Source organism: Electrophorus electricus, chromosome 15 (genome assembly GCF_013358815.1).
Source record: "Electrophorus electricus isolate fEleEle1 chromosome 15, fEleEle1.pri, whole genome shotgun sequence".
Lineage (NCBI taxonomy): Eukaryota > Metazoa > Chordata > Actinopteri > Gymnotiformes > Gymnotidae > Electrophorus > Electrophorus electricus.
The window spans coordinates 13,223,321-13,244,229 of NC_049549.1; the positions used below are offsets into that span (position 1 = coordinate 13,223,321).

Here is a 20,909-nt window from a genome sequence, read left to right on the forward strand (position 1 = left end):
TGTATTGTTTATCACTGAGCACGATTATATGGCTAGGGAAGGACTTCAGGTCCCAGATATTGGTCTAAAAATTAAAATAGGCCTCTAAAAGCAGACATTTTTGCAATATGAGTACCAACTCCAAAAAAAAAACAACTTTCAAAAATACTTTAGTGCCGGATAATTTTAAATACAGTATTTGAAGACCATTGTGGGCAGTGAAGTTTGGTCATCCGTATGCATTTCCGCGGTTCGTCCACTAGGAAGCTGTCTGGCTCTTTGTTCCCATGAAGGTCTAAGCGTGATACATTTTCTGCATCTCGATTCGCCCAGCAGACGAGGCAATGTCGCTGCCTCGCCGAAATATAAGCAAACGGAGATACACGCTGACTTTGCTAATTTTCTCGTAAATGTAAAATAATCGATGTAAACGTACATATTCCTTCTGGTAAAAGAAACGAGCAGTAATTCGTATATTTTGCACGACGGACACGAAAACGAACCGGGAACGACGCTCACTGGCCGCCAGCTTCTGCCTCCTGGAGTAAGCATTCTTGTCTTGTATGCTAACCTTTACTTAAAGTGCTTCGTTTCTTTCTGTTATTATAACATCAAAATATTTAAATACAGATATCCGATTGGCAAATCAGGCAAGGATTTTGGGTTTTATTTTTGATGCGTGCCTTAGCTAGCTCCTTGTTCAGCTCTGGTGCCTGTCCGAACACGGCTGGCTCTGTTGTGGAGTAGCGCCGTGGAAGTGGTGCGGCCTCTCGTCTTAGTGGCTACGTTGCTGCTATACGGTCCCGAGAATAAATGTCAGTCAGAAGTGCTGAAATTCACATTTTTCATGAGCATACGGGGCATCGTAAATGATTGTTGATATGCAGTTCACAAGCTAAGACATTTAACATAGTCATTCACTTTCTCCGCAGTGCCATCGAATAGCCTCTGTCCTGGTTAGGCGCTGGTGTGCATGGTTGGCTATTTACCCTGACAGACTTTATTACAGCGTAGTTCACGTTAATGATGCATGGTTACTTAATTCAGTTCACAGAGACAAGGCTGATTCTGCGTTATTTTCTTTTTGGCCTGTGCATGCATTCTAGTGTCTAGTGTTAAAAAGCGTGGCTAGTTTTGCGTTGTCACATTTTTTGAGAACATGTTTAGCTCATAAAAACATTATTTCCCGACTGTACATAGTCCTGCTAGTTAATTAGATGGACATAGTTTCTCAACAGGACTCAGACTTTATCCGGGACACCGAGAAACAGAGGCATGTTTGGAAAGGTTACTGTGTGACCCAGTTATCCATTCAATAATTGTGTGTATTGAAAGCATACCAGTTACTGGGAGCTTAATAATTAAGAATGTCACAATAAACAAAATATCTAAAACAACAAAATAACCTGCATAAGGAATAGGCCACAAATGATGGTGATTTCTTTGGTTTAAATTTTTAGGTGCACTGGACACAGTTTTAATATTGGTTGTGTTCAGTGTTGTAGTATTTCTTTATGTGTTTGTTTGTTTGTTTGTTTACTTGAAAAGCATTATGGATGGAGGAGATCTTAAAGGCTAAACTGCAATACAGCTGGTGCCACTCCCCTGCTTTTTAAAGGCTGATTTAAGTATATGACCACTGACCCTCTCTGCGCTACTTAAACATCACCAGAAAGGTTTGTGAACCAGTGATATCTGTTCACAAGTCATTCCATCTGCATGACTGCATCTGCCAGAACACTCAGTAGCAGACTTGGAGGTCACCATCTGATGTGCCAGGAACAAGATGTCAGATGGACCATTTAGTTAAACTCCTTATTCACCAAGGAATGGTTTGATTTTTTTTTTTTTTTCTCTCTTTTTATTAGTTATGTATATCCTCAGTGTAGCACTGGCTTTCTGGAAAAGAATATGCTTTTAGCTCCTCCGGACACCATGCACATCGCACAAACAGCCAAGAAGAGAAGGATGCTATTGCATTTCTCTATGACAGCATGGCAAATCACATTGTCAGGTGCAGCTGAGATCTGAACCTCAGTCCACCGTTGCTAAGTTGTGCCATTTTTAAGTGTTCTGTGATTTTGTGACAGGTGTTTGTGTCCTTTTGAAATGGCACTTTCAGAAAAGAGAAACAAGTACTTGTTATTTACACTGCCTATGTTTTCACTTTGGTACCAAAACCAGGCATCGGTTTTCATTTTGTTTAGTTTAATGGACCGTGTGGCAGATTAATTTTTAAGTAATTTGACTAAGTGTGTTTGGTGTTTAGCGGTGTGGACAGCACATTGTTGTGGCTGATGTGAAATCAAATTCTGGGACATTCCTGTATTTGCTACTAACAATAACTTTAAGTAATTATAACAGTGGGACTGTCTGTAGGTCTGTCTCTCTGTCTAATCTCACTGTCTCATTTCCAACTCTTTTGACTCATCAGTTTCACTACTCCTTAGTAGCTTTTAATGTGTTTCCTTGATCCACAGACAAAATGGCGGTTGTTTTTTTTCCTGAAATCTTAACAGTAGGTCAAACATTTCACCCTGAATAGGCTGTATTGCCACTTAACGCTGTACTGTGCTGTCTTAACCTAAATCCCTGTTATACCTCTGTCATGCATTTCGCTAAACAAATGTAATAAATATCAAACTTCAAACCTTTGATATTCAAATCATGGGCTTTATTTATGCATCTGTGGTTGTGTTTTTCACCTCCTGCTTTTAAGGGCATCCCAGAGAAAAGCAGCTGCACGGAGCTGCTTCTCCGCTCTCCGCGCGAACAGCCAGCCTTCAGAATGAATGAGCGTATGCAGCCAAGCTTCCCCAGACTGTGTGATTGATTATACACCATTTTAGGTCTGTTTTCACGCAGTCAGTTAGCTCTTGTCCAGATGCCAAGGTGTCGCAGCAGGCTGGCCTGCTCTGTGTGGTGAACATCAGGAATTGTGCGGGGAGAGTGGAGCTGAGAGAGGCTTTGCAGGTTCTCTAAGTTCTCCAGTCTGCTTGTTTTGTTCATGTGTTTAGCAAACGGCCACATTTTCAAGCTTCTGGCTGCTCTCGCCTGTGCCCTTTCACTTGACTGTATCCCAGTGGGTTTGAAGAGCTGGCAGTAGAGTACATCTGGAAGTTTTGGACATATTCTGTATGTTCCATTTCTCATAGTTTTGTGTAAATGAACTAGTACTGATTCAGCTCGTGGTACCTCATCGTCATTCAAGAAAAGATCAAAATTTTTATAGATTTTGATTATGTAGCAGCCTGCACAAATGGCTTTACGTCTGACCATTTCGTCTTGTTCTCTTGTCTCCTGTCTCTCCTTTTTTGATCAATATTCTGTTTGTTTCTCATCATCATGTGTTCTTGATGAAACAAGGCTAACTGGCTCAGTTGCCTCTTGATTTGCTGTATTTCCCAGTTCCTCTATGTGAGATGATGCAAAATCAATCTGATCACAAGATGTTTTTTTGTATTTTAGGTTTGCCCTTTTATCCTTTACCGGTAAGCAGAGATAACACTGTTTGGTGTGAATTCCTTTAGCCATTCCTGTTCTAATGTGTCTGTTGAATCTATCTACAATTAGCATTGACTAGTAATGTTAATGTCGCCCTATGAAGTCATTGCGCTTGCTCTAGAGCTGGCACTGGTGGAGACTTTGCTATTAAGTGGAATCTTTTTGCTGATTATGCACATGTTGATAATGCACCAGTTCAAGCCAGTGAATGCAGATATTGCAGTCTCTGTTTTGTCTTTGACAATTGTCAAGCTGAGCCGGGGCCTGTTTCAGACGGAGGAGAGGAGTGTCGCCCCCAGCTACAAGGGTTAATGGAACTCCTAGCTGGAGCCAGGATGACTACTGTAAATGAGGCATGGCAGGAGGGGAACAGGATCAGTGTTCACATGAAAGAAGATATGAAGATATTCATGTCCTAGGCCCAGACTAATTTCTAATGTGGCATTGTATTGTTCCTCTGAGATTCATATTATATTTGAGATATTTGATTGGGCTGAAACTGAGCACAACCATGCTAGGCTGATGTTACAAATTCCTTCATGGATGGCCTTGTGATTTTGGCTAATGAGTGAAACGGATGGTTTCCTCTAGAGTGAATAGGCACTTTTTAGGTGCTTGATTTACAGGTTCAGTTGAGCCACTCTGTGGTTCGATAACACACTTCGACTTTGTAGCCCACTAATTAGAAATATGAGGCAAATATGTTTAAGATATGTAAAAAAGGCATATCAATTATGTAACCCTCTCTTTCTCTGCATTGGAGTGAAGAAGAAAATCATAAGTCCGACAAAACGTCTTGCCAATCAGGTACTTTCGGTGCTCGAGAAACCTCTTAAAAAATAAATGCATGGTTTAGGATGATGCTGGCATAGCTGTACTCTAAGCCTGCTTTTGTATATTATGGTGTTTAAGTAGTACAACATCTGGTTGTCTGCTGGCCCCACCATCAGCATGCAGACAGGATGTGATTCCTCCCTTCACCCCCACCCCCTTCGCTTTCCCGTAATTCACATCATACACTGGGTCTGGACTTTCTCATCGGTGACTATTGAAAGTATGATGAGAGATAAGTCGCAAAATTATTGACAATTTTCTGTTTCGTTATTCATAACAAATACGGACATCACACTTGTATTGTACTTTTCGCAACAGGAGTGACCTCGTGGTCTGATTAGATTATGAATCTTTGGGGGGGGATCCAGAGAATTTGATTTTGGCCAAAAGCGACTGTGTACGTAATCAATTATAATTTAGCATTCCAAAACTCATGTAGTTGAGTCATCATTTTCGAATGAAAACACCAGGATCCACTGATCTTGTTACATGCATAATGCAATAGCTAGTGTCTCTTGACTCATGTAAATTATTTAAATAGATGTGCAATGATTTGCAAAAGTGGTTTGTCTCAATTTCTTTAAACAGATCTCATACCCTGTGTGTGTGTGTGTACACACACACATTAACGAATTAGAGCACAAACATGGACTGTGGGTTGAGAAACATTGTGTTTAACCGTGGTCATATCTCTCTTCATACTAAATATCCAAACAACGTGGCAGCTAAATTCACTCAGCATTTCTTTTATAAGTCATGATGGTTACAGTCTGAGAGTATTATGTTTTTATTGGTTCATTTTATTTCTTCCAAGCAATCTACTCCAGATTTTGAACAACCTGACCTGCTGAAAGCCTCCAAAACCCTAGAGCAGTCAAGATGTTTTTCCTAGTGCTCAGGCTCCTACCACTAGGCTCCATCCCCATCTGCTTTATCTTCACTTATACTTGTAATCTGTGATGACTTTGAAGCTGTATGTTCCAGTTACCGAAAGTCACTTTGAATACCCAGGTCCCTTGGGTAGCTGGTCATTGGTCACTTTGGGTAATATATGTAACAAAGCAGCAGGTTTGTTAATCTCATTGGTTTCTCATTAACTAAGAGTTCTTTGCCACATGACAGGAATTTTCCATGTCTAAGTAGCATGAGAACATCTGTGAAACTGTATATATTCATAAATGTTAATATTCATATATTCAGTATTATAATGTATTCATGTTGCATCGCTGCCATTTTACTTAGCAGACAAGGTAGTTTGCTAGTTGGCTTAAGTAACAGTACATACCTATAAGTGTGTTTTTAGGTTTAAAATGGCTTTTCTCATTTTTAAAAAAAATCTGAGACATGAGTTTTGTTATTAGAATAATGGTGGTCATACGTTGTAATGTCAGAGTTTGGCTAGCTACATTTGGCTACATTTTGGCAGCAGTTGATTTTGATTGTAATGATAGAAGTGAATTATAACCTTCTAAAATGATGACAGTGAATGATGGGCTTTTAAATTGTATGCTAGAAGCATTTTAGGCACTGACATGAACTATAAAATGGAAATATTGATGTGTGCGGGGAACCCCAAATGCACAAGTTACATCGAGTGACCAATTTAAGAAGGAGTGTTTTCCAAAACAGGAAACCCTACCAGAAGATGGCCACCATTCAGAAAAATGGGCATTGCCCATTTGCAGTCTCAACTTGATTATTATTTTAGAAAATACATCATGGATACATTAACAAAGAATAACAAAGAATCTTTTAGTTGGATTGATCTTGTTTAAGGGATTTAGCTGTAGGCCAATTTTTCAGTTTTGCATTTTTATATTTTGAACTACCTTAGAAAAGGCTAATCAATAATGATTTTTGGTAACATCACATCCCTTCTGCGCACTGTGATCTGTTTCTTAACAGCTATAAGTGTGGTTTAAGGCAGGAAGCATTACCAGCAAATGCAATCAAACTGCTAATCACTAAATGAGTTTAATTTGATCGTCTAATCCTTTCTGGAGCTCTGAGTATTATGTGCCTCCATGTTACTGATTTGTATTTGGGAAAAGACTTTTCTTTTTTTCCAAAGGGGAGAGTTGCTTGCATTTCGATGATGATTTGTAATACATTACTGGGTAGGGAAGCTACCTAGTTAGGCCAAATGCAGTAGCAGTGTGCTTCTAACTTTAATAGAGGTATTAGTAGTCTCATCGCATTTGGAGCGAGCCTTGTTTTTATCCACAGGTCTCCTAGGCTTGCAGTCATGGCTTGAGTGGAAAGACTGCAGCATGGTGGTTTTGTGAGTCTGAATGTGGAGTTTCACTCTGAAGGGAACATGAGCTCCTCTTTCCTATTGCTGCGCCAGCGTTCGACAACAAGATCTAGATCCCAATTCTAAATATAGCAGGACTGAAATGCAGATTAATATTAGTGTTGTGAAAATGACTGTGTTGAATTCATAGCTAGGGCGCAGTGAAGCTCTCAGTTCAGCCTTCTAGCAATTAATTTAACAAGTATTCTAAAGGTACTAGACCAGTATCTCATAAGGTATTTATTAATTTCACCATATCACTGGCAAACTTAACCTTAGTGTAAAAGGATATTTGGTGTAGTGTCATGGCTGTTAAAGGCTGATATAAGTATTTTTCCCTTTGAGCATGCTGTGTACATGTATCACATGTCGTTCCACATTTTGGAATGCTTCTGGCATCCTGTTTCCTATTTCCTGTTTCCAGGGGAAGTGAGACATGAGTCCATTTAAGATATGTTTCTTTGCTGAAATGTCCTTTAGAGACAGAGTGCTCAGGCCTACATATGTGTTTTAAATGGGAAACACTCATTTAAAGAAAGAAACCATGTGCAAAGACAGCTTTTGGTTCAGTGTATTTAAATCCTTCCCTCTCTTTGCTCTGGCTAAAAACACTGACTGCATTCTGCTTCAGAAACAAGAATTTAGCTCTTCATAATGAAAAAGGATGTTATTGTATTGAACGTTGAGATTGAGCCTAATAGCATGATAGCTTATAATAGAATTTCAAAATAAGTGTCATTTACTAAGAGCCCTGCATATGTTTCTATGTCTGTGCCCTGAGTATGTCTAGAAAAGTATGGTTAAATATTCCCTAATTTAGTTAGAAGCTGTTTTTTTTTTGTTTGTTTGTTTCGCCTTTTTTTTTTTCAATACAAATTAAATTAAATCAGTAATTGAAAAATAGTTCATCCTTTCTTCCTTGAGACTTTTGTTTTGGTGGTCTCTTTTTCTAAAGGCATCTCAGTGTGTTGTCAAGGTATCATGGTGCACAAACAGAATGATTAATTAGATGCAAATCGGAGCCTTTCAGCTTTAAAGGGCATCCAGACAATACCTTTTGATTCCAGAATAACTCTCAACTGCAGCTTGCCTTGCAGCTCTGACCTTAAGAAGCAACTCAAGAACCACAGTCTACATATCCTCATTTTGCATAAAGCATCCTGTTTACATCCTAAAATATCTCCATACCAACAAGAGCTTGGCAAAGTGTGCTGGGCCCTGGCACTGCCATGTGGGCGTGTCTTAGTCTCGGCTGGGTGCATTGTTTCCCCAGAACGGGGATTTCTCTACCCAGCACTGGGGGTGGGGTGCGGTGGGGTGCGGTGGGGTGCGGTGGGGTGAGGGGGTAGTGAGGTGGCTGAGGGTAAGCGCACAGAACATCACAGGGAATTTACAGCGAACCTTTACAGACTCCCACATTTTTAGAATTCCTGTTTTGAAATTCCAGTAACAAGACGATATGGGTCTGTCTTCCAGACTTGGATAGGACTTGAGAACTTAACCACAGTAAGTGTGCAAGTAGATTCTGTGTCATTAAATGAGCAGACAATTGAAGGTAAATCCAGATGTGTTGTTCTTTCGATTGCTAACTTGTTTTTAATTTACATATCAGAGAATAAGCATACAATATGCTATTTTCTAAACTCAGTTAAGTCTTGTATCTAAAAATATCAAACATGGAAAAGATCACTAGTTTTGCATGCCAAAAATCTATTGAACAATAAATCTCCCTCAAACAGAAGACACCATATCATCTCACCTTATAAATCACAAATTGCTTGCAACTGCAGCAGGTTTTTTTTTTTTGTGCTTTTTTCAATACAAATGAAATTAAAGATAGAAAATTGTTTCTTCCCTAAGACATTTATTTTGGTGGTCTCTTTTTCTAAAGGTATTCTGCATGTTCAATCCTCATATTCCCCCATGTTCAACTAAAACACAACCACAGACACAGATTAGGCCAATTGATAATCTGTAATCTCAATTAAGATCTTCCTTTTCTATATGAGCTTCACCATGTCCTGTGATGCTGATTTTAATAAAGTATTACACACACTCAATAGTCTCTTTATATTTACTAAAGTTGATTTAATAATTTAACAATCTATTTACCTATATCTTATTTTCTTAGCAACTTTGAATTTTCAAATAATTAGTTATTATTCGCAAGCCTACATTGATGGCATCAAAAAAAGACAGAAGGGCTCCTATACTGCTGTCTTGAGCAACATTTGGTTAAATATGGTTAAAAACCATAGCAAGGAACCGACAGCAAAATAGCTATACAACGTGGGTACAAAAGGACATTGGCCATCTGTAACTTCAGGTCCTGTAAATCCTGTTTTGTTTTAACATCCTTATAGTCTGTCAGATGTGTGTTAACATGATCCTTAACAATTAGGGCATAATTTGTACCCAAGTCCATGAGGTTTCAGACATATGATTTATTATTTAGTGTAATTAATATTTTATTTTTTGTTCTTTAAAATGTAAAGCTATTTATACAGATCACAATGGTCTGATGAATAAGCAAATAAGAAAAAGAGCAACCAGTCATAAAAAGTATCTTGAATTCCTGACTTTCTCATGCTGGTTTACCATGTTATTTAGAGAGTGACTCATTATAAATGCAGGGGGGGGGGGGTTTTCCACTCTCTTTCCATCTGCTTACTTCGCTGTGGATGTCATCGGTTCTGTCCTCCAGGGACATAGCACTTTCTAGCGTAGTCTATAGCCAAGCTGGTGAGAGACGTACAAAAAGTTTGTTAGGTGGACGAAGCATATTTTTGGTGTGCCTTCTGGTGTCTGATTCTCTTAGTCATCAGTGTTTTCCTTTCTGTGTTCATTCATAGCTCCAGCAGAACCTGTGGATATCGTGAGTTATCAGCAACGTCATCTGGAGACTTAGGCTGCAAATCACTGGACTCCGCGCTTCCTCGTTGCAGTCATTCTGTTATTGTTGATACTGGATGCAGCTGAAGAAGCAGAAAAAGAGGAGAGAAGCCCTCCTCTTGTCCCAGTGGACTCACGGAACTCTGCGGTGATGAACGAGTAAATTGTCTTGAAAAGCCGGCACGCACGAAGACCAGTCCAAGTGAGACTACAGTGGGAGTTGTGGTTGTCTTGGCGCCATCGTTTTTGCAGGTGGCGTAGTCGATCAGTCGGGAAACACGCCACTGTAGGATGACCAGCCTGTTCCGGCGGAGCAGCAATGGCGGCTCTCGCGGGGGAGGGGGAGGAGGAGGTGGAGGCGGAGGCGCAGGGGCAGGGGGCGGAGGTTCAGCTGCAGGGGAGCTCAACAACAGCAGGCCCAATCGGCAGGTGCGGCGGCTGGAGTTTAACCAGGCCATGGAGGACTTTAAGACCATGTTTCCCAGCATGGACTACGAGGTGATCGAGTGCGTGCTGCGCTCCAACAACGGGGCCGTGGACGCCACAATAGACCAGCTCCTGCAGATGAGCATCGAGGGCAACGGATCAGATGACAGCTCTGACTCGGACGAGAGCATCCCTCCAGAGGTAGTGCGCCACTTTGCGATGACTACGACTTTAATGCGGCCCTGCACTATGGTAGACTAAGACTACTCAATGTATTGTTTGATAATCAATGTAACAACAGTGGCCTTTTCAATACTGACATCCCAAAAAGGCAGCAATATGCAAATGAGCTTTTATACAAATCACTGCCATTTTTATTTTATTTATTTTTTTATTTATTTTTTACCCCATGCTGCGAGAATCCTGCCTCTTGCGTTCAAATTCATCATTCTGAGGGTGTTTTTATGAACTCATGATCCAGTAAACCCAGCCTAAATTCACCATTCTCTGCTGCCTCAGCATTCTACTAAACCTGGCGTGATTACGATCAATGCTCCACCAAAGCCATACTGCCTTACATCCGTCTCCGCTGGTTTCCCCGTTCCTATTGTTCGAGAAGCTGTGCTTTCAGGATGATCCCTCGTTTCCCCAGCGCGGAGCCCCGGCTCTGCCGTCCACCCACTTAGGGCGGCGTTAGCCGGCTCTCTCACAGAACAGTGCAAACGCAGAGCCACGACTTCTGAGTCAAACACAAAGCGTCGGATGCTCTGTATGCATATAGCATAGCCTCACTGATTGCTGTCTAGTGTAGAAAATGATTCTTTTCTTTCCCTGAACATTTAAAAAGTTTGAGTGTTTTTTTAAAAATTAGTCACTGCCCCAACTTTTTCTGTTCTCCTTCATAGTCGTTTGTCTGAGTCTAATGGTACAATCCACAGTAAAATTGTTGTAGTTTTATAAAACGATTTCAAGGTTGCCTTTGAGAATAACGTGATTTAATCTAGAAAAAAAAAAAGATATGCATTACTAGTTTTGTCTTTTGAGGGATCTGAAAGATGAGAAGGCTAATCTCTTATGCATATGTGTTTTGTGTTATCTACTCACATCAGATTCTGGAGAGAACCCTTGAGCCCGACAGCTCAGATGAGGAGCCGCCTCCAGTTTACTCTCCGCCCACCTATGACATGCACATATATGACAGGAAATATCCCAACGCTCCACCCACTCCTCCCCCACGGTAAAAAAAGAAAAAAAAAAAGAAAGGATGCTCCCTCCAATCATGTTATCATGAAATCTGTACAAAAAAATGTCACGTTGTGTTAAGTGCTTTATTTAGTTTTTAGATTGTAGGGTTCACTGAATTGTGGAACTGCTCACTTCTCTGGATCTTGATATATTAGGAATACCGTAAGATGCAAAATGCATATTTTTCTGTTTTTCTTCTGATGCCACCTAGTGTTCATAAATCAAAATTCATGCTGTAGCGAATCTGCAGTTGGCCTTTGTATGTCTGAGGGGAATCATTCTTGTTGGTGCCTCAGGAGCCGATAGATATACAATGTGAGATGCAGGAGTGAGAATTGATTAACGTTAGTAATTCGTCATATCGTTCAGTGGAAATGAATATGTAGTAGCTTACCTGTATATTACTGTATAGCTTTAGTAATTGAATTTTAAAGTCAGATATGAATTTCACATCAACAAAATGTTGCAGGTTCGAAGCCCAGCCCCCTGCAGGACACCAGCAGACCCGGAGTTACAGGAACTGGAATCCACCGTTGCTTGGCAATTTGCCTGATGACTTCCTGCGAATCTTGCCCCAGCAGTTAGACAGTATACAGGTGTGGAGGTGGAAATCCACCTCATATTTAAAGCATGTCAACATTTGTGCTCCAACATGCATTATTTATTTAACCACCATTTCTGCTTTATTCACTATCCTATGATTTTTTGTTGTTGTTGTCAAGAGTCTATTCACACTCTCTGACTTATAATCCCCCCCCCAGGGCTCACAGGCCGGAGTCTCTGCTGCCTCTTCTTCCTCGGCTCCCTCTTCTGTGCCTCCCGCATGTCAGCGAGCTGCTTGTGCCCCAGGAGAGGCTTCCGCCGGCACCTCCGAGCAGGAGCGCAAACTCAGGCAGTACCTGGAGGACGAGCGCATTGCCCTCTTCCTGCAGAATGAGGAGTTCATGAAGGAGCTACAGCGCAACCGCGAGTTCCTTATCGCACTTGAACGAGGTACACAGACATGACTGCATACTCACTGACAATGCCGCTGCTGCAAGATTGGTAAAGATAGGCATACACTGTGTGATTTCAGAGATCTTAAGCATGGATGAGCACTCAAACTGAATGTTTGAATCGTCCATTGTGCATGGGTAACATTCCTGAATCATGCTCACACTGCATGAAAGTAATCGGTTTGAATGAAATGACGTCATGTGTACATGCTTTGAATGAACCGTTTCACTGCGAGCTATACTGTGTATGACTGTGTATGTGACAAACCAAACTTGAACTTGAAACACAATCTCAAATGGACGCTTTTGTATCTCTGAGCTCTCCTTTCAGTAGAGTATGGCACCCTGTGCATAAAAAGAAAGCATATAGCTTTGCTGATTCGGAAAACACAAATTAAATTGAAACTGCAGGTGGCTGGGCAGACGTGGACCACAGAGTTTGTCCACTTTGCAAAAATTACTGGAAGTAAGATACATAGTGACTATGCTTGGTGTTGTCCAAAACCATTTTCAATTTGCTTTGTGTTTGAATTTCAGGAAATCGGATTGTGACAATAATAAATTGGCATGTGAGGCTGCTCAAACTGCAAGAGAAGCAGCCAAAATTTTTGATGTCAGAAATCTACCCATCCAAATACTAGATATCCACCCGGCAATACGTCCAGTCACTCAATTGTAGCTTGTTTGCAGTTAATCGCATGTCTTGTCCCCCCAGGCACGTCAAACCACGGCCAGTGAAGCAGAAATTCTGCTAGAGTCTGTATTTACTTGATGACTAACAATTGGGCTTAAGAACAGACTGAATTTGCACAGTTCATGCTTGCCTTAAGACTTTGAGTTTTCCAGGTTTACACATGTGTCTGATTTGCCAATAAATACATGCTGTCTTACTCAGTCTTTTTGTGTTTTCAGACCAAGTTTAGTGTTGTTCCGATATTCAGTATGCAGTATTTGATATTTGACATCTTTTTTTTTTTTATTAACGCCAATTTCCATCGTGTCTGCTTTAGATCGCCTGAAATACGAGTCCAAGAAATCCAGGTCAAGCCATTCATCAGCTGGCAACTCCACAGGTAAATGTCCTCCACCTGCACAGGGCATGTGGCAGGCGTGAGGGATATATAGGTACATGCAATTGTGTATGCATGGTCCATCATGATGAGTATATTATGCTGGATGTTCTGTGACTATATTTTGGTGATTCAATGCCAGACTTTGGGAACCAATAGCAATCCTGGCACCAATGTATATGTTTCCGACACCAGGTGACCACTGCACTCCTGGAACTACGGAGGTGTGCACTGCAGTGTCGGATGACGCGCTGTTCAGAGACAAACTTAAGCACATGGGAAAATGTGAGACCCCTTTAAGCAACTGGCTATAACAGAACCAGTATCTCCCTCACAGTTCCTAAAATGCAGCATGAACCCTTTCAAGCTTAATGTGTTCTTTCTTCTGCACAGCAACCAGAAAGAAGTTGTTTGAAATCGCCAGAGGGTTTTCAGAAAAGACAAAACGAAGGAAGTCCAAAAGAAAAACACTTCTGAAGCATCATTCGTATCCTCCAAACACTGGATTTTCTGTGCTGGTCATGGATTTTAAGATGAAAGCACAAGAATGTATAGGTAATATAACAGAATGCCCAGACTAGAAATCTGGCCAACTGTGGACTAGAAATCCTCTTTGATTTCATGTCTACAACCATCTACTGGTATTCACACTGGTATTATGTCATTATTAAAATCGTATTTCAGTGTAAATTAATAAACTCTGATCTATTTGACACTGTAACCAATCCAGACAGGTTTTAAATTGCAATACTGTTACATTGTAATTTTCCTTAACCGCATAATCAGACTAGGCACTGCCAACTCCACTGCCAATCTACTGGATGATGTGGAGGGAAACCCATGTGGTAAGAACTGAACTGTAGAGTATATCTGGCATCATGTGCACATGACCTCAAGACCCTTGTTCAGCCAGTCTCCATGAATTGTAATCATCTTTCACTAGATCACAATCACCTGTTGTCAATTACTGGACAAAAGGACCTGTTTCACCATAGCTGTAGAGTTAGTGTTTTGCATTAAACTGTCAAACTTAAGTGTACTTTTGTTTTGGAAGCAAACCCTACATGGCAATATGTAAAGACCAATAAGAAAGTGAAAGGTAAATGCAAGACAACATGTTGGGGAAGCCCAGGCGGTGCTCTCTTTAGCAATGAGGAGAAGATCAGAGCAGCATAACATTACATATGTGTGTGTTTAGAAGAGGAGAGTCAGCTCAGAAGACTGGCCACTCAAGAGGAGGAGCGACCCCACAAGGAAACACTTTCATGGTGAGAGATTATACCATTGTATAGAGAATGTAGTCCAATGATTGTCTTTTGTAAAGTGCATTCTGATACCAACCATCAAATGTGATTAAGAGTAATAAATGACCTTGGGGGTTTCTTTGAACATACTATCTAGCACCTAGTAGTAGGCTGCAAAATGCAGGCCAAAACATCATACAAAGAGCAGATACAATCCACAGAAACTCTCAAACAAATGGCAGGGGTCATATGCAGGAACACTGTAGTGATTATCCAAGGTCCAAATGGGAGGAACTCCAGTTAGAGCTGGAAACCAAAAAAGTTAGGACACTGTAGGACCACCAGCTATACATGGATAAACAAATAATAGTAAAGCCAACAGATACACTCACCAGTCCTGTTATTAAGCACACCATACTACTACTGAATGCCACTTTACTTAGGACAACCTCAGTCCTTGGAATACATAGGATTTTGTTCTATGTTGACATGATTGCATCATATAATCTTTGCAGGTTTGTCTCCTGTTTCTAGCACATCCCAAAGGTGCTTTTGGGGAGGCCACTGATGTGCACTATACTTATTGTCATGATCAGTTTGAAATTACTTGTGCTTATTATGGTACAGTGGCATGCTGGAACTAGCAATTATAAAATGGATAAATTGTCACTATAAAAGGACGCATATGGCCAACAGCAATACTCTAGCTGTGGCATTAAGACTAATTTGGTTGGTGCTAATTTGGTTCCCCACACAACCACACTGACACAAGGACTGGGTCCATGGATTCATGCTGTTTATGCCACTCATCTGCATGTTGTAACAGAAACCAATATTCATCAGACGAGGCAACGCTTTTCCTGTCTTTATATGTCTAGCTTTGGCCACCTTTGCCTACTGTATCCTTGGCTCACGGGAGTTGACCCCTATGTGGTCTTCTGCTATTGTAGCAAAGTGACATGCTCTCTTGGAATGGCAGCCATTTTATCTTCCTGAGTTACAGTTTGTGTCAAACTACCTTCTCCTTCATGGGCTCTCCATCACACTGCCCTCCGCCATCACTACAAGCAGTTTCTGAAACACAAAGCAGCATTTATGGCACCAACGACAGTTATTCAAATCACATTTTCCCCAATTCTGATGTTTGTTGTTGTGCATTGTGCTGTTGTCGCATGTTTGGCTGGTTTGATCACATGAATGACCAATCACATGGCTCAAACACATGAATGAGCAGGAGTAAGGGTGTTCCTAATGAAGTGACTGGTGAATGTATAGTGACAATAGATAAGGAGTAGAGAGTAACTGTGGTGATGGATGTAGCAATTTCAACTGATGGTAACATCCAAAAGGAGGAATGCAATAAGATAACAGATTACCAGGGAATAAAAGAGGGAATATTAAAACATTTAAAATCAAAGTTGTCCCAATAGGAGAAGGGGCACTTGGGTTTGTGAAGCCCAAGCTGGAAGTGTGTTTCAACCTCAAACTCTCAGGCCTCTGGTGGCATGTCTGAGTGTGTGTGGGTGGATGGGGGAGGAGGTTAATATTGTGTTGCTAATGTTAGATAACCTTGGCTACCTTGTAAAATAAACACCCAGCTGTGCCATTAGGAACACTATAGAGAGTCTGTAGAGAAAGGCATCTAGTTTATAACTAATATACAGTCTGTTACAGTCTATGTACATTAAACTATACAGCATGTAGGAAATATATAAAGTGACAGTGCATGATATGAATTCACCATTAAAAGAAATATTTAAAAATAAGCATCTTCATATCCACTTTGTATGATATGTAACGCTGGCTACTTGATGACCACAGATGTGTATAACTGCATGTGGGACAAGTTTGCCTTCACAGTTTTCTGCAAGAAAGCAGCTTTCTCCATGTGCCATATGCACTTGAATTATCTAACCATATCTTGCTAATGTTATAGTAACAATCTGAGGTAAAACTTTATCGTGACATGCTTTCTTCATTAACAACCCCAAGTCATGTGACGTTTCTGTCAGAATTATTGTAATGAGTATAGCCATCATTTAATTCAGCATCTTATCTGACAGACTGTCCTTAGTAACATTTGCTTCCTTTAATATCCCTAAGCCATATAGCTCAAATGTTGTATTGTCATTTGACATGAATCATCATATAGCTTGGCAGGTCTAACATCTAACAACAAATTACAAAAAAAACTTGAATTTACCGGTTGACCAGCATTTTGCTGTGACCCCAAGATAAATGAATGAAATAGTGTTGCGTTTCAATATGTTTTATGAATCTTATTTTGAATTAAAAATTCAAAACAGTCATCTGAAATTGCAAATTAGAGTTTTCTCTGGAAGTTTGACTGGGATAGTCTTATTTATTTATTTTCAATTCAGCTGCACCCATTTCTCTCTGATTTTCAGATCCTATGGAAATACACGAAGGCTCACATTTTCTCCTTTTGCCACTGAAAATAGAACACGTGTCTGCTATCATTTTGAAACTTTGCTTACAGAATACAATAGCCATTACAGCTAGCTAGCTTGTACTCTGATAGCCTCACAGCAGCTGTCTGAATCAGTTTTTGAGTGCTATTTGTACACTTTCGTTCCAAAGCCGAAGTGCTCAGTCATGGTATTGATTGTTTATTTCACTTCCTGAAAACACTACATGGATACGTTAAAGTTAAAAGCTTAATTTTCACTGGAGGGGGTCTTTAAATCTTCCACTGTTCCAGTAAATATATTTGCTGTGGTCTAGCTAGGTTACTTTCATTTTGCAGATAGTATTTCAAATTGTTGAGATCTATGGGCAACCAAAATTATAGGAAATTTACTCCAAATGTATTACTTGTTGCATTTCAGATCACTTGTGTCATCTGGCATATGTAAGGTTCCTGTGATGACAGCAGAATGATCCAGAATGATCCCGGTAGAGCTGGGGCCCTGTGCTTTCATCGCTTGTTACCGAGTGAGTCTGTCCCAGGCTCCAGATCAACAGTCCCCATCCACAAAGGAAGGAACTTGTCCCTTGTAACAAGCCTGCCATTATTGTTATCTGAACTCAATTAAACTGTACTATAACTATTTGTTAATATATGGTTTCATATGTAGAAATGAAGATACAGTATGCATTTCCTGATCTTTTTTCCTTCTGAGAATGCTTGTATAATGAGAAATTCTCAATTTGTACTAGTTTTTGTTTGATGACTAATATTTACTTTAGATATATTTTTTCCCTAATTATTTATGGTTTGAGCAATGTTTGCCTTTTTACCATTTGAAAAAAAAGTACATAGATGAATTTTAGATGTCTGTTTAAAATACTCATTTTTGACTTGCTAACCTTCAGAATATTAATATGACTTTTTTCTACCCTGCCCCAAAGACTCAACCCTTTAAGTACATGAAATACATTTTCACAATGGCCACACCTGCTTATTTAATCAATTCTTACTAATTACAGTATCACCAGAATGCCTTTCTGAATGCATTTTCTGTAGTGCAGAATACATGTTCTGTCTGGCTAGAATTAAGGGCACAAAATACTTTATCATGTCTCTATGTAAATACAAGCAGAACTAATATCCGATTCAGCCCATTCAAACACGCTCTATTCCAAGGAGGACAGGCACCTGCTTGTCCTGCCATTCTAAGCTTTCTCTTGAGTAACCAGATGATGCATTGTCTGTAGTTGAGTTTAAATAATCCTTAATACCAAAATTACTTTTCCAAGGTTTTTACACAAACACGGGCAAGCACACTGATGTGTGAGAGAACGTCCACCTCTACATGCACTGCCATGTCTCTTTTAGAGTGTGTTAATGCTGCATTTCTTTTCTAGTTTTTTGAGAGAAAGCCAGCTGAAATGGTCAAGCCAGTATTGATTTAAAACAAAATAACAAATGCAATTTTTATGACAGTTTAAAAAAAATCTGGTTTATTACCAGAATAATATGTCAGTAAATTTGGTGCAGAGCGATTTGAATGGTGCTTTTATTGTTGGTTTATTGTATTGTTGCTATTAGGCTGGAGCAAACATGATTTTAATTATTTTTCAAGCAGTGTGAATTTTATGTACAGGAAGAAGTCTGTGCAAGAATGTGACCTTCAGGACTGTTCAGTTTAGTACTGGCCCAGTGTGATACTAGCGTACTGGCAGCTCAGCATACTTTTATTGTCATTACCTGGTCCTGTCTAGTCATTGGATCTTTGTGAACATTACTTGTGCCAAAGCACAGGGAATACATTGATTTTTGTTTTTTGTGCCATTAATGCAATATTTAATTCAGCGAATTAGTAATTTTTAACTTTTCTTTTAAGGATCTCTGCATAATGTTTGATCTGTTAGATCTGTGAATGAATGTTTGAGACAGTGATGGTCAAATAATGCACCTTTTATCCTACCATTATATTAGTTCTAGATGACGGATTTCTCCTCCAGTCATAGGAGGCACTGTACAGTGCAGTGCGTTGTGTGGCCCATCACTGCTGATTCTGTTAATGAGCTTAATAATAGCTGATGAGTTGAATTAGGTGTGTTAGAAAGTGCTGCATTTCAGTATTCTGCTACAGTCAGCTGTTGGGGTGAATCACTGGTATACTTTGTGCAGAAATCTGTAACATAAGACAATTACGCATAGCTGCTATGTGACTTTCACAACTTGTTTGAAAACATTAAATATGAGGTAAGAAAACATACTTTATAGGCAGAATAAATCCATGTTGTATGCATAAGGGCAGTAGTATGTCCTATGTTTCTTGCATGTCCTTATTTGAGCTTGATATGTGTTTTATTGTTTAAAGTTGTAAATTCATAAAACATTCACTAGTAGCTATAACATGCATTAGTTTTTCTCACACCTGGCCTGTTCACACTAGCACATTTAACCTCTCAGGGAATTTGCGCTCATTTAGTCATTCGGTACAAGCACAACTTTAATGGACTGAAAACTGGGAACAGAAGAGACTGTATAGGAAAGAGTCATGTAGCACACTTGAATATGTTTCTTGTCATGCAATAAAAACTATAAATCTAACCAAAAAAAGTGAGGAGTGAAGGTAGGTTCCATTGTATACGGTGGAGAAAGTTTACTATGTGCAGCATTTGCGTGGTGTAATGATCTGTGGAATGTAGTTCTTGTGCTTTTAAGTAAAAAAAAAAAAATCACCTTTGATCAGTTGGTTTGAATATTTTCTTAAAGTTAAATCATGTTAGGAATTTGCCTCATGAAATACATTTATAACAAATGGATTTTTATTTTGTTTTAAGAAACAGTTTTTTTCTCTCTCTCTCTCTTTGGACTAAGAGTGTGTCGGCCCCACCAGTAAAGTTAACGGTTCTGTAACCAGTCGTAATCTCAACCCAGTGTCCAGATCTGAACTTTTCTTACAATCCAGAGATGTTTATTAGTTATTGAAATAAGTAATAAAATTGTTATACATTGTTTTGTAATGATCTCAAATTATTTCAAGTCATTTCTTGTTAAGCAACATATACATTCTTCATACCTTCAGTCATGTTTTTACATAGTATAGTCAGTGGGGGACACTACACACCCTCATCACTGGTGCAACATAATTAAAAAACTGAAGAAATGTACAGCAGCATTTATGGTTTTATACGTTTTTTTGCATTTCTACCACTTTACACACATCTCTACGTACATAAAAAATATTACAAAATGCACACAGCAAAAGACACAATATACGTATGTGCTATCTGGTGATATAATGGGTGTGTTTTCTAGTAACATTTTTATAAGCATGAAAATTGTTTAATGAAAGCCTAATCTATGCTCATCATCAAAAATGACATAAATGAAAAACAACATTTTAGGTGAGTAACTGCAGTGAATTGTAGTAAAAGATAGAGAGAGTCAGCTGTAGTGAAATACACAAATTGTCCAGAGAAACAGGACACTTCAGACAGCTTCTTAATTGCTAGAAGGAGGATCCAGTTTCTATGAGAAAAAGTAGCTTATCTGTTTAAAAAATAACATTCATTCCATGAGGTTCTAAAATTTCAATAGTGTAGATACGTTTATTTTTCTGTCAGTTTCCTTACTTCACTGCTGCTGTAGCGACAACTGGCAATGCAAGCATATTAATAGTAGCATTAAAATGCCTTGTTTTTTCACTGAGAAGTTTTTCACGGCGGCTTGCTTTGGCATTCCACTTCTTTATCATGTCCCGTCACAGAAACACCTACTGCCGAGGGATGCCACGTGTCTTCTTTTCATTGCAAGGTCTGCTAGCGGGCACTGCTGCCTGAGGAAACCGAGCATGTGCGCGAGGACAAGAGATGTGTGGCTCATGCGTTTGCCGATATGCTGGACGCATACCTCGGGAAGGACACTACCAGTTTTGGGGGATGCAAGGCTGACCGGCATCAGTACAAACTTGGATAGGCTCATACAGGAGGAGGAGGCAGGTGAAACCCG

At 39.7% G+C, this 20,909-nt stretch overlaps 1 protein-coding gene across 3 annotated transcripts; it reads left to right on the forward strand.

Moving 5' to 3' along the window:
- The first annotated feature begins 280 nt into the window (after positions 1–280).
- On the forward strand, positions 281–19,913 carry cuedc1b (CUE domain containing 1b). 3 transcript variants are annotated; one of them, XM_027021484.2, is made up of 11 exons: positions 281–523; positions 9,463–10,129; positions 11,038–11,165; positions 11,643–11,769; positions 11,935–12,166; positions 13,179–13,241; positions 13,434–13,523; positions 13,632–13,725; positions 14,025–14,083; positions 14,437–14,506; positions 17,332–19,913. In XM_027021484.2, coding segments are annotated over exons 2-11 (1,200 nt in total). In that variant the 5' UTR covers positions 281–523; positions 9,463–9,793; the 3' UTR covers positions 17,333–19,913. The 3 variants fall into 3 exon arrangements, with proteins under 3 accessions (XP_026877285.1, XP_026877283.1, XP_026877284.1); XM_027021482.2 differs by lacking the exon at positions 17,332–19,913 and having other exon boundaries at positions 14,437–14,510; XM_027021483.1 differs by lacking the exons at positions 281–523; positions 17,332–19,913 and adding an exon at positions 7,985–8,116 and having other exon boundaries at positions 14,437–14,510.
- Positions 19,914–20,909: the final 996 nt, after the last annotated feature.